Genomic DNA, 13,206 nt, shown 5'->3' on the forward strand with positions numbered 1-13,206 from the left:
AATGATTTTCACCTCCCTTTACCCACCAAATTAGAATTATCTCCATCATCATCAGTTACCTTTGTATGTTTAAATATAACTATATTTCTATGATCAATTTGTTGACTGTTAACTAAGGCCTTTGGATACAAACAATATACAAAGAAAATTTTTCTTTCCTCCTTTACTGCTTGATTTTTAAATGATTACTTTTATATTATCAAGGTTCATGACACTTTAGTTATATTTAGTAAAAATCAACTGCCTATAATGAAATGGATTTACTACTTACTGACCATCCTTTATGCCATAGCTTTTTCATTTACATCTCAGTAAGCTTAGTTTCACTCTTTATTCTAATCTTTCTCTCCCAGGAAAGTCAAAGAAAAAATATTTCCAGAGTCCTTGGAAATTTAATATTAGTCTGAGTGGCACGTAAAAGATATGAAATTCTGAGATCACATTTCTTTACCCAAGAACTTTTAGACTCTGTTCTAGTTTGTGTGTTGAATGCTGATGTGAAGGACTCTGAAGTCAGGCTGCACACATAATTGTTGCTTTATTTCTAAAGTAATTTACTAGGATATCTCTAACAATACTTATCAATTTTGCCTAGGACATTATATTATTGTAGCCTTCCAATTAAGCCTGTAAATTTAACTGTACTTGCTTCTTTCTAGAAAAGTTTAACGTTTTCTTTCCTGATCCATTATTTAGTTACTCTCTTAAGGGACACCAATTATAAATATATTGAATCTTGCTTGGCTATTATTTTCTAATATGTCAAATATTTTTATTCACTTTCCTTTTGCTTATTTTCACAGTCCTGATCTCCATGTCCTCTGTAGCTTTTTGGCAATGGGTAGCATACTTTTTACTATCTTCTTTCTTCCTTTTATTTATTCGAGAGAGAGAGAGCGTGAGCCAGCAGGGGAGGGGCAGAGAGACAGAGAGGGAGAAAGAATTTCAAGGAAGTTCTGCACCATCACCGCAGACCCTGATGTAAGGCTTGAACTCATGAACCATGAAATCATGACCTGAGCTGAAATACAGAACTGGATGTTTAACCAACTGAGCCATCCAGATACCGCTCTTTTTATGTTTTCACTTTCAGGATTTTTCTCTTCTCTTTCTTAGCTGAGCTCTGCTTGCTCACTAATACTATGTTGTTATCTCTTACTTTAGTTCTAGTATTTCTGTTTTGTAGTCTTGTTTTATAGTTCTTTAATTTTTTAACAAATTCTTTGAAGTTGTACAGAAAAATTCCTCTGGTTTGTGTTTTTCATCTGCCTTTTGTTTTTCTTGTTTGCTCATTACATTTCTGGAACATCTGTGTATAAATATCAAGCAATTGCTTTCTGAATATTGTATCACTGAATGTATGCTTCCTGAGGCAATTACTTGGCTGAGATGCTAAGAATAGTACTCTAGACTAACAGGAAGCCTCACTGACTTGCAGTTAAGCCTCATATGATGTGCCTGTATGAGCATGCAAAAGAAGTTATTTATCTCCTTCATTGAACAAAAATTACCAGTTGCTAGACTGCTAATTAGCATCCTCTCCATCTTGCAGAAGTAACATCTCCAGCATATTTGCATGGCCCTACCTCCCTTGTATCCCCAGGATATTAATCAGACCAGTTCCCATAGCCAACCTGAACACCCAACTCTTATTTTATTCCAAAAGAGTCCCTGATTTTGTCTTTCAGATTACACCAACTACTTTGGAAAACAGGTGCTTTGCTGGTCCACTTTTGTTTACACCAAGAAATCTTGGAATCCATCCCTCATCTGGGTTCTACTGCTAATGTGATTAGCAGCCCTTTACTTTTTTTTTTTTAAGCCCTTCTATTTTTATTTGTATTATAAGGATTTCCTATTTTTTAAGAAGTTGGGAGGATTCTGTTTCTCATGTTCTTTATAGTTTTCAGTTGGTTGTACAGAGAAGCTGCAGCGATATCTTTACCATCCAAAAAACAAAAGTCTTCTGGATTACACGCAAACACCCACATGTGTGGGACTGTGTGTAGATTTTCTTTTAAGAAGAAAAATGTTTTGATTAAAAGAGTAATATAAATATGAATCATTATGGTATATAACTGGAACTAATGTTATATGTCAGCTGTATCTCAACTGGAAAAAAGTAAACTCAAGTTTCTGGCACAAGTACATCATTTCACAGGCCTCTCTAATGGGTTGTGACTTCAAATAAAGTCAACTCCCATCTCTTGTATACTGCCAGTTGGTAAATAAAATCAACCAGACTGAGGAAGCAAAGTTTCTGTTTCAGCACTAAGTTCAGTCCTCAAGAGGTTAAAGGTGCCATATTACCAAATGAGGCAATCTCTTCCACTTCCTCTTAGGTATTTCTTTTGTAATTTACTGCCATATCACCAAATAACAGGCTTAAAATGCTACTCCATATTTTTTCAGTTTTACACATTATGTCTGACTTACTCCTTCATCTTCAGGAAGTCAGAGATATGTACGTATACTACAAGCATGTATAAATTACATGCATATATACACACTTCTGCCCGTTCATCTCTAATATGGTTAAATCATAATTTTATCATGATCAATATTCAGGCATGTACAACATTATGTAAATGATACTTATACCTAGGTCATGGAAAACTTTGCAAACATGGAAATAACTAGCTTTTAGATTTATTTTGGGTTAATCATTGCTTACTGTATGTGCGTCTTCTTTCTACATAGTTAACATTTCAACCCCAAATCGCTGGCCAATTCTCTGACACACAAGAGCGACTGCATTACTTTTACTGGTGACAAGAAGTCTTATATTTGAGACATCTCCCCTAGAGCGTTGTGATGGTCTCCAACCTAAACTTTTTCACTGTGTATACACTGCTGAATTACTATCTGGTGAAATCACTGCATAATTACCCTGAGGATTTTCTTGATCATTCTCTCATGCTAGATTCTCGTATTCCCAAAATTCCATGCTTTCCCATTTCTTGATGTACTCACTGTTGTTTTTTTAAATTCCTGTGAAATTAACATACAGTCTTAAGTTTCAGACACATTATATAGTGCTCAACAATTTTACATATTACGCAGTGCTTATCATGACAAGTGTATTTCCAATCTCCTTCACCTATTTTACCCATCCTCTCTCCCCGACCTCTCCTCTAGTATCCACAGGTTTGTTCTCTACACTTAAGAGTCTGATTTTTGTCTTTTTTCCTTTGTTCATTTATTTCTTAAATTTCACATGAGTGAAATATGGTATATGTCTACTATGACTCCACTTAGCCATTATACCCTCTAGATCCATCCATGTTGTTGCAAATGGCAAGGTCCATTCTTTTTTTATGGCTAATATTCCTCTGTGTGTGTGTATGTGTGTGTCATATACTTTATTCACCTATCAATGGAAACCCAGGCTATTTCCATAGTTGGCTAATGTAAATAATACTACAATAAACACAGGGTACATATATCTTTCTGAAATAGTGTCTTCCTTTTCTTTAGCTAAATACCCAGTAGTGGAATTACTAGATTATATGGCAATTCTGTTTTTAATTTCTTGAGGAACTTCCCTACTGCTTTCCACAGTGGCTGTACTAGTTTGCATTGCTACCAACAGTGCACAGAAGTTCATTCTTCTCTATATCCTTGCCAGCTCTGGTTTCTTGTGTTGATATTAGCCATTCTCATAGATATGAGGTGATAGCTCATTGTAGTTTTGATATGCATTTCCCTGAGAATGAGTGACACGACACTGAGCATCTTTTCAAGTCTCTACTAGCCATCTGTATGTCTTCTTTGGAGAAATGTCTGTTTCTGACTTCTACTTTTAAATTGGATTATTTGGGGCTTCTGGTGTTGAACTGTAGAAAGTTTTAATATATTTTGGATACTAATTCTGTATCAGATATGTCATTTGTAAATATCTTCTCCCTTTCAGAAAGCTGTCATTTTGTTTGCTTTCCCTTGCTGTATAGAATCTTTTAATTTTAGTTTAGTCCTGATAGCTTATGTTTGCTTTTCTTTCCTTTGCCTCAGGGGAGCTATCTAAAAAAAAATGTTTCTATGGCTGACGGCAGAGAAATTACTGCCTGTACTTTCTTCTAGGATTTTTATGGTTTCAGGTTAAGTTTTTAACTCATTTTGAGTTTATGTTTTGTTTATGACATAACATGGCCCAGATTCATTCTTTAACGTGTAGCTGTTCACTTTTTCCAACACCATTTGTTGAAGAGAGTCTTTTTCCCATTGCATAGTCTTCACTTGTCAAAGATTAATTTGCCATATAATGAGTTTATTTCTGGGCTCTCTATTCTGTTTCACTGATCTATATTTGTGCCAGTACCATACGGCATTGATTACTATAGCTTTGTAGTATACCTTGAAATCTGGGATTCACATACTTCCAGTTTTGTTCTTTTTCAAGATTGCTTTGGCTATTTTAGGATTACCTGTTCTAGTTCTGTGAAAAATGCTGTTGGTATTTTCACAGGGATTATGTTAAATCTGTAGATTCTTTTGTGGATATTTTAACAATATTTGTTCTCTTAACCCATGGGCAGAATTTCCATCTGTGTTATCTTCAATTTCTTTCAACACTTTATATAGTTTTCAGAGTCTGTCACCTCCTTGGTTAAGTTTATTCCTAGGTATTATTTTTGACACAATTGTAAATAGGATAGTTTTCTTAATTTCTCTTCCTACAACTTCATTATTAGTGTATAGAAATGCAACAGATGTCTGTGTATTGACTTTGTACCCTACAATCTTACCAAATTCATTTATCAGTTCTACTAGTTTTTTTTGTGGCATCTTTAGGGTTTTCTACACACAGTATCATATCATCTGCAAACAGTAAAAGCTTTACTTCTTCCTTATCAATTTGCTTGCCTTTTCTTTTTTCTTGTCTGACTGGTTATGGCTATGACTTTTAGTACTATGTTGAATAAAAGTAGTGAGACTGGACATCATTGTCTTGTTCTTGATCCTAGGGAAAAAAAACTCAATTTTTCAGCACTGAGTGTGTTGGCTATGCTTTTTCCATATATGACCTTCATTATAGTCAGATATACCTACTTTTTCAAGGTTTGTTTTTTTTTTAAATCATGAATGGATGTTGTACTTTGTCAAATGCTTTTTCTGCATCTACTGAAATGATCCTATAATTTTTATCCTTTCTCTTGTTGATGTGATGCATCATGTTGACTGATTTGCAAATATACTGAACCACCCTGGCATCTCAGGAATAAATTCCACTTGATCATGGTGAACAATTTCTTTAACGTATTGTTGAATGTGGTTTGCTAGTATTTTGTTGAAGACTTTGCATTTATGTTCATCAAAAATATTGTCCTGTAGTTCTCCTTTATTGTAGTTTCTTAATCTGGTTTTGTATCAGGCTAGTGCTCACCTCATAAAACGAATTTATATGTTTTCCTTCTTCTATTTTAAAATAGTTTGACAAGAAGTAGTATTAACTCTTCTTTAAATATTTGGTAGACTTCATCTGTGAAGCCATCTGGTCCCAAACTTTTGTTTGTTGGGAGGTTTTTGATTGCTGATTCAATTTCATTCCTGGTAATTGGTCTGTTCAAACTTTCTATTTCTTCCTGCTTCAGTTTTAGTAGTTTATATGTTTCCAGGAATGTATCCATTTCTTCCAGATTGTCCCAATCTGTTGACATACAATTTTACATAACATTTTCCTATAGGCTTCTGTATTTCTGTAGTGTTGGTTTTTATTTCACCTCTTTCATTTTTTTACTTGGAGTCCTTTCTCTCTTTCTCTCTTCTTTTTGGTGAATCTAATGGTTTATCAGTTTTGTTGATCTTTGGACCAGCTCCTGGTTTCATTAATCTATTCTTGGGGTTTTGTTCTTTTTCTATTTTTGAAATGTATTTATTGATTTTGAGATGGAACAGAGGGGCAGAGAGAGAATCCTAAGCAGGCTCCACTCTCTCAACACAGAGCCTGACATAGGGCTTGATCTCACAAACCAGATCATGACCTGAGCCTAGATCAATGCTTGGATGCTTAACTGAGCCACCCAGGCACCCCTGTTCTTTTTCTAGCTCCTTTAGATGTAAAGTTAGGTTGTTTGAGATTTTTCTTGCTTCTTGAGGTAAGTCTGTATTGCTATAAACTTCCCTCACAGAATTGCTTCTGTTGCACCCCAAACCATTGTTTTCATTTTGTCTCCACGTATTCTTTTATTTCCTCTTTGATTTCTTGGTTGACCCATTCATCGTTTAGTAGTACGTTATTAACCTCCATGTATTTGTGTTCTTTCCAGACTTTTTTTTTGTGGTCGATTTGTAAGTTTTATAGCATTGTGGTTGTTAAAGATGCATGGTATGTCTTTAACTTTTTTGTATTTCTTGAGACTTGTTTTGTGGCCTAACGTGTGATCTATTCTGGAGAATGTTCCATGTACCCCTGAAAAGAATGTGCATTCTGCTGATTTAGGGTGCAGTGTTCCCAATATATTAGATCCATCTGGTCCAATGTGTCAAAGTCATTGTTTCTTGTTGATTTTGCTTGGATGTTCTAGCCATTGAAGTAAGTAGGGTGTTAAAATCTCCTACTATTATTATATTACTAGCGATTAGTTCCTTTTATATTTGTTAACAGCTGCTCTACATATCTGGGTGCTCCCATTTGGGGTGCATATATATTTACAATGTTGTATCTTCTTGTTGGGATTGTTGCCTTTATGATTATGTAGTATCCTCCATTTCATCATAGTCTTTGCTTTGAAGTCTGTTTTGTCTGATTTAAGTATTATTATACCCTGGCTTTATTTTCCCTTCCAATTGCCTGATATATGCTTTTCCATCCCTTCACTTTGAATATGCATGTGTTTTTAGGTCTGAAATGAGTCTCCTGTAGGCAGCATAAAGATGAATCTTGCTTTATGCTTTAATCTATTCCACTACCCTACATCTTTTGATTGGTGCATCTAGTCCTTTTACATTCAAACTAACTATTGATAGGTATGTATTTATCGTTATTTGTTTTATGGTTGGATTTGTAGTTCTTCTCTTGCTCTCTTCTCTTGTGGTCTGTTGGCTTTCTTAAGTGAAGCTTTCCTTCCTCTATTAATTTCTTGAAATAGTTTGATATACTTGGATTTCTTTCTCTTTATTTTTTGTGTATCTATTACCAGTGTTTGATTTGTGGTTACCATTATGTTTATATATAACAACTTTCCTGTATAGCAGTCTATATTAATTTGATCGTTGCTTGACTTTGAACCAGTTCTAATACATATATTTTTTCAGTTTATTTATTTTGAGAGCGAGCAATCGAGTAAGCAGGGGAAGGGCAGAGAGAGAGAGAGAGAGAGAGAGGTAAGATCCAAGGCAGGCTCCATGCTGTCAGCACAAAGCCATATGTGGAACTTGAACTCGTGAACTGAGAGATCATGACCTGAGCTAAAACCAAGTCCAGCACACCCCAAGTTTGAACCCATTCTAAAAGCACTACAGTTTTACTCTTCTTCCCCCATGTTTTAGGTATACAGTGTCATACTTTACATCCTTTTGTGAATCCCTTGACTGATTTCTAAATATACCTACTTTACAGCTTTTGTGCTTCCTACTTATGCACTTAAGGCCTGCTTATGGCCTTTCCTTTCCACTCATAAGAGTTCCCTGTGATTTTTTTTGATGTTTATTTATTATTGAGACAGAAAGAAATGGAGCATGAACAGGGGAGGGCAAAAAGAGAGGGAGACACAGAATCCGAAGCAGGCTCTGAACGGTCAGCACAGAGCCAGATGCGGGGCTCGAACCCATGAACCATGAGATCATGACTTGAGCTGAAGTTGTACACTTAACCAACTGAGCCACCCAGGTGCCTCGTGACATTTCTTATAGAGCTGGCTTAGTGATTATAAATTCCTTTAACTTTTGTCTGGGAAACTCTTATCTCTCCTTCTATACTAAATGGCAATCTTGTCGGATAGACTTTTCTATTGGCACACTGAATATATCATGTCACTCCCTTGGCCTACAAAGTTTCTGCTAAAAAATCAGCTGATAGCCTTATCAGGTTTCTCTTGTATATAACTGTTTTCTGTCTTGCTGCTTTTAAAAATCTCTTTATCCCTGTTTTGCCATTTTAACTACTATGTATTTAAAAAAAAATTTATTAACATTTATTTTTAAGAGACAGAGAGAGACAGAGCATGAGTGGGGGAAGGGCTGAGAGGGAGACACAGAATCTGAAGCGGGCTCTGGGCTCTGAGCTGTACACACAGAGCCTGACATGGGGCTCGAACTCATGTACCATGAGATCATAACTTGAGCTGAAGTTGGACGCTTAACCAACTGAGCCACCCAGGTGGCCCTAACTACTATGTATCTTAGTATGGAACTCCTTGGGTTGATTTTGTTGGGAACTCTCTGTACTTCCTGGATGGATTTGTTTTCTTCCTTAGATGCAGGAAGTTTTCCATTATTATTTCTTCAAGTAATTTTTCTGCCCTCTTTTCTCCTTCTTGGATCCCTATAATGTGAATGTTAGCCCCCAATGTGGGGCCCGATCTTGTGAACCATGAGATCCTGACCTGAACAGTCAGATGCTTAACCAAGTGAGCCACCCAGGCGCCCCCTGTAGTGTATTTTAATTTCAGTTATTGAGTGCTTCATCTCTGATGGGTTCTTTTCTGTTTTCTATCTCCACATTGAGGATCTCATTTAGATTTCCCACTCTCTTCTCAAACCTGGCAAATATCTTTACATTTTGAATGACATATCAGGCATATTACTCACCTCAGTTTCATTTAGGTCTCTTGCTGTGATTTTATCTTGTTCTTCCATTTGGGACCTGCTCCTCTCTTCTCATTGTGTCTAACTCTCTGTGTGTGTTTCCATGTTTAGGAAAGTCAGCTAGGTCTCCTGCTTTTGACAGTAGCAGCCTTATGAAGAAGAGATCCCATGGTGCCCTGCAGTACAACGTCCTCTGTACATCAGAACCTGGTGCTTCAGAGTGTCTGGATGTTGTGTGCACCTTACTATTGTTGCTGAGCTGTGTTTGTCTTCAGTGCAGTCATCTGCAATGGCTCTCTTTGCCCGTTTGTTCTGAACAGTTCGGTGGCTGTATTGTTCATGGGCCACTCTGCCACTGCCTTGGGTTTGAGGTGATTCAGACCCAGGCGTATGGCAGAGCCATGGTCACACAGTACTACAGGCCACTCTCCCTGTCTTCCCCTGAGCAACTTTTGTTGGTGGGCAAGGCCTACAATCAGATCAGTGTGTTATCTTTCCCCCTCCCAGGGCAGGAGTCGCTCTGAGAGGTGCTGATCCCTGTTGGGGATTCTTGCACACTGCCATGCTTGTGGCACCACTCTGCACGGACTCCTGCTGAAGATGTGTTAGAGGGGTGGGTCTGCAGGTGAATGCAAGGAGAGGCATACAGTGCTAGCAAGATCTGTGCTGGTCTGTTGTGAAGGGGAATGGAGTGGCTTTGGAAAACTCCTGCTGTGGGGGTGCTGGAGAGGGTAGGATCACAGAAGACCGCAGACGTGGGAGGTGCTGTTAGGAAGTTAGGTGGAGAGTGTGTGTGCTGCACTGGTCTGTTTATCCAGGCTGGGCAGACGGGGAGGGAAATGGTACCCACCAGCTCTTTTGTACCTACAGAAGTCTCCTGAAGATCTCTTCTCCTGCAGCACACTTCAGAGATCAGCAAATAAATCCTGTTCCCATATACCTCAGATGTTTTTCAAACTGCTGCTGCGCTATCTCTTGAAGGGCAGTGTCTCTATTTCCTATTGTCCTCTGGCTCAGAGCTGAGCTTGTTGATTTTTAAAGTTCCAGGTGTTAAGCCCCAGTGATTCTAAGAACACAAGAAGTTAAACCCCTCTGGTTTTCAAAGTCAAATGTGATGGGAACTTATCTTCCCAGCACAGGCCCCCGTTGCCTGATGTGGGGTCTGCTGCTCTCCTCTCACTGCATCCTCAGTGTTCCTCATTCCTAGAGACAGCCCTGATGGTCCACTTAACTCCTGAGCACATCTCCATCCTTCCTACCCTCTTCCATGTGGCCTCTTCTCTCCATGGAGAGTCTGTTCCGCTGGTCCTCAGGCCGTCTTCTGGGTTACTAACACTGATGTGGGTGTTATGAGGTGTATTTGTGAAATGAGGGGACATAAGGATCCTCCCACTCTGCCATCTTCCAGAATCTCGTTAGTCCCTTTTATTGGGAGCACATACCCCAGTGGTAAGTTAAAAAGCTTTCGGGAGATTAATCTCGAGACTTTACCTACAATTATCTTTCTTCACAATTAAAGGATATCCTGAAACTAGGATTCAAGATTAGAATATATCCTCTCACCCAAACTCTGAAAACATTACTCCATTTTCTTTCTTTCTTTTTTTTTTTTTTTTTTTAAAGCGGGCTTCACACCCAGCATGCAGCCCAACACAGGGCTTGAACTCATCACCCTGAGATCAAGACCTGAGTTGAGATGGTGTCAGATGCTTAACCACCTGAGCCACTCAGGCACCCCTGCACCATTTTCGTTTAATCACAATTCTACGTAGATACAATTAACATACCATATAATTCACCTACTAAAAGTATAGAATTTAGGAGAATATAATTATCATCTTGTTATAGTCAGTTTGAAAAATCACTTCTGCTACAAATTATGTAAAACGTTAACTCAGCTGCAACTTTTACAACAAAGATACATTATTCTTTTCATTTTAAGACATATTTCATAAATAAAATCTACTGTCAACAATGTGCCAAGCACTTCAGAGATACACAAATAAGACAGTTCCTGGCCTAAAATACTGTCATGGAAAGACAAACAGGCAAGCAACTATAATATTATGTACTAAAAACACATTCTAACAGGCCTGTATGAGCACAAGGAGGCTGCAGACGGCATATCTAGGCCAAGTATTCAGGGAACACTAATCGAGGTGATGATCTCTCAAAGGAGTAAAGGGGAGAGGTGATTAAAAAAGAATATACTGCTGACAATCACAGAATGATCACCAGACAGGGTAACTATTCAGAACCCAAATAGTAAGATACAGGAGATGGTCCAAGTTCTATAGTACATTTTATACAAGTCTATAGGGTAAAACATTCCATGTTCCAAACAATCTGACACAAAATTTTAGAACCAAACTATACAATCTGGATGTGTTAAGAAAGAAAGAATAGGAGTAAAACAGACAATTACCTCCTTTTGTAGTATCGTTCTGAGCCTGGATGCCATGATGCAATGAATTATGAATGGCAGAAAGAAGATCTGCTGCCTGAGCCATCGCTTTCTGAGCTTCTGCAACGGCACTGGTCTAGCAAATAAATCACCAAAAACATTCTTACATATTCTTTCACTGAAAGATATACATTAAATAGGAAAATCCTATAAACAATAATGAAATTAAATGTTGCAATGACATTGGTTTTCAGAATCTATTCACTTAATACAGAATGCTCAGATCCTGTTAGGATAGAGATTAATTTTTTACCCATTTCTGTATCTTGTAGGAGCCATTAAAAACTAATAGGAAACACTGCTGGCTTATTCTGTCCATCTTGTATTTTAAAAAAAGAAAGGAAAAAAAATCGAGTTGCAGGCAACTGGACAATTTCAACATTTCTACTATGCTATTCATTAAGCTGAAATTTGAAAAAAAACCCAGAAAAACAACAGACTCAGAAGTTAGATCAATGGTAAAGGTTGGCTCTCTACTCACCACTTTCTAATTATCTACAAATTAGTCTGTAATTGACTTCAGTTAATGCAAATACACACAAAGAAAAAGTACTCACCATCTAGGGCTTACTTTTGGTTCTACACAGATCCAATAGCTAATTATTTAACTGAATGAAAGATGTCTACCTAAAATTCCCATTTTTGCTTTCTCCATTTCAATTCACAAAATAGGATTACCCACAAGCAATTTCAACCTCTATTATTATATCCATTAATAAGCAATATGAAGTATTATTTTTATATATCAACAACAGACATGGATATGCTTTGGAGCAAAATGTAAATTCATGTGACTTTTTGGGAAAGTTATCAGGACTACTCTAGTATTACATATTTATTTACATAATCACCAGATGAAAATATACCAAATGCTCAATGCTGTATATGTGTGGTTGGGAGTGTTTTGATGGAAAAGTCTCAGAACTGCTTCAATAAGGCGCTCCATCCCTCCCCGCAAAAGACAAACCCCACCAAAACAGATTATAGTAAAATGCCCTTACCTCTTTCTTAGTAAAGGCTATGAGCACTGTCAGTAACACGCGAGTGAATTTCACTCTGCTGAATACTGCTAAACATTGTTGGTGCTAAAAAAATAAGGACTAGAAGTTAAAAGATGCAAGGTCTGTCAAAGGAATTTCATTTTCGAATATAGTATTTTAACGTAAATCTCAATGGTAATAACTTACTGCATTGCAAACACTTTCACTTTTAAATGCCTGAAAATGAGCTGTAGAAAACATAAAGCCTATTCTACTGAAACAAATATAAAATAAAGCTTCTTTATCAATGGGATGGATTTTTCCTTAAGTCAAAAATTATACTAATATCTCAAAAACTGAATTGGCATTTTTAATAGGATTCATAAAAAGATGCTTTAGACAGAATCAGAAAATTAAGGACCTCGATAAAGGTTCAGCAACTTTTCATACTATCCAGTTTTGAGTTTTACCAAGTTTTGGTGTGTCATCTGTAAAAAAATTATTTTTCTTCCTACCTCACAGGAATATTGAAGAGCTTTGATAACGCAGCTCTTTCAAATACATGATTTCATTCTATCAAAAAAATACAAGGGCAATAAAATCCCTTGCAATGTCCAACTTTTAAAGAAATACCTTAAAAAGGGCTTCCATAAATTATAATGCAGTTCATAAAACTACAACATTAAGAGGTAGACTTCTCTGATATTATCTACCAGAAAATAAGTTCAATTACTTCTAGTTCAACTTCTGGATCTCTTTCTTCTCCTTGTCGACTTCGAGTACTCTAAAATTTTAAAAAAGGTGAATTAAAATAAACACAAACTTGTAGAAATACTAGCTTATAAATACAGAAAGTAAAGCACTAAATTAACTTATTGAGTATATGCAGGAATCTGATTTTAAATATCTGGAAGAAAAAAGTGGTATCTACTATTTATTTTCCTATTAATACTATATACAGAAAGTTCACTTTGATACAAATTATAATAATCATATCGAAGAGTAAGGTATTAAAAA

The 13,206-nt window shown here is 36.7% G+C and overlaps 1 protein-coding gene across 3 annotated transcripts in view; it reads right to left on the reverse strand.

The window, feature by feature from the left end:
- NAA35 (N(alpha)-acetyltransferase 35, NatC auxiliary subunit) overlaps positions 1-13,206 on the reverse strand; it is a 91,220-nt gene that overhangs the window by 42,769 nt on the left and 35,245 nt on the right. For all 3 annotated transcript variants that reach the window (XM_029920721.1, XM_029920724.1, XM_029920723.1), the window contains exons 9-11: positions 12,923-12,973; positions 12,211-12,294; positions 11,171-11,285 (exon numbers count right to left, since the gene is read on the reverse strand). In XM_029920721.1, coding sequence (XP_029776581.1) covers positions 11,171-11,285; positions 12,211-12,294; positions 12,923-12,973 — 250 coding nt within the window. The remainder of the gene's footprint in view (positions 1-11,170; positions 11,286-12,210; positions 12,295-12,922; positions 12,974-13,206) is intronic.

This window comes from Suricata suricatta, chromosome 13 (genome assembly GCF_006229205.1).
Source record: "Suricata suricatta isolate VVHF042 chromosome 13, meerkat_22Aug2017_6uvM2_HiC, whole genome shotgun sequence".
In the NCBI taxonomy this organism is placed as follows: Eukaryota; Metazoa; Chordata; class Mammalia; order Carnivora; family Herpestidae; genus Suricata; species Suricata suricatta.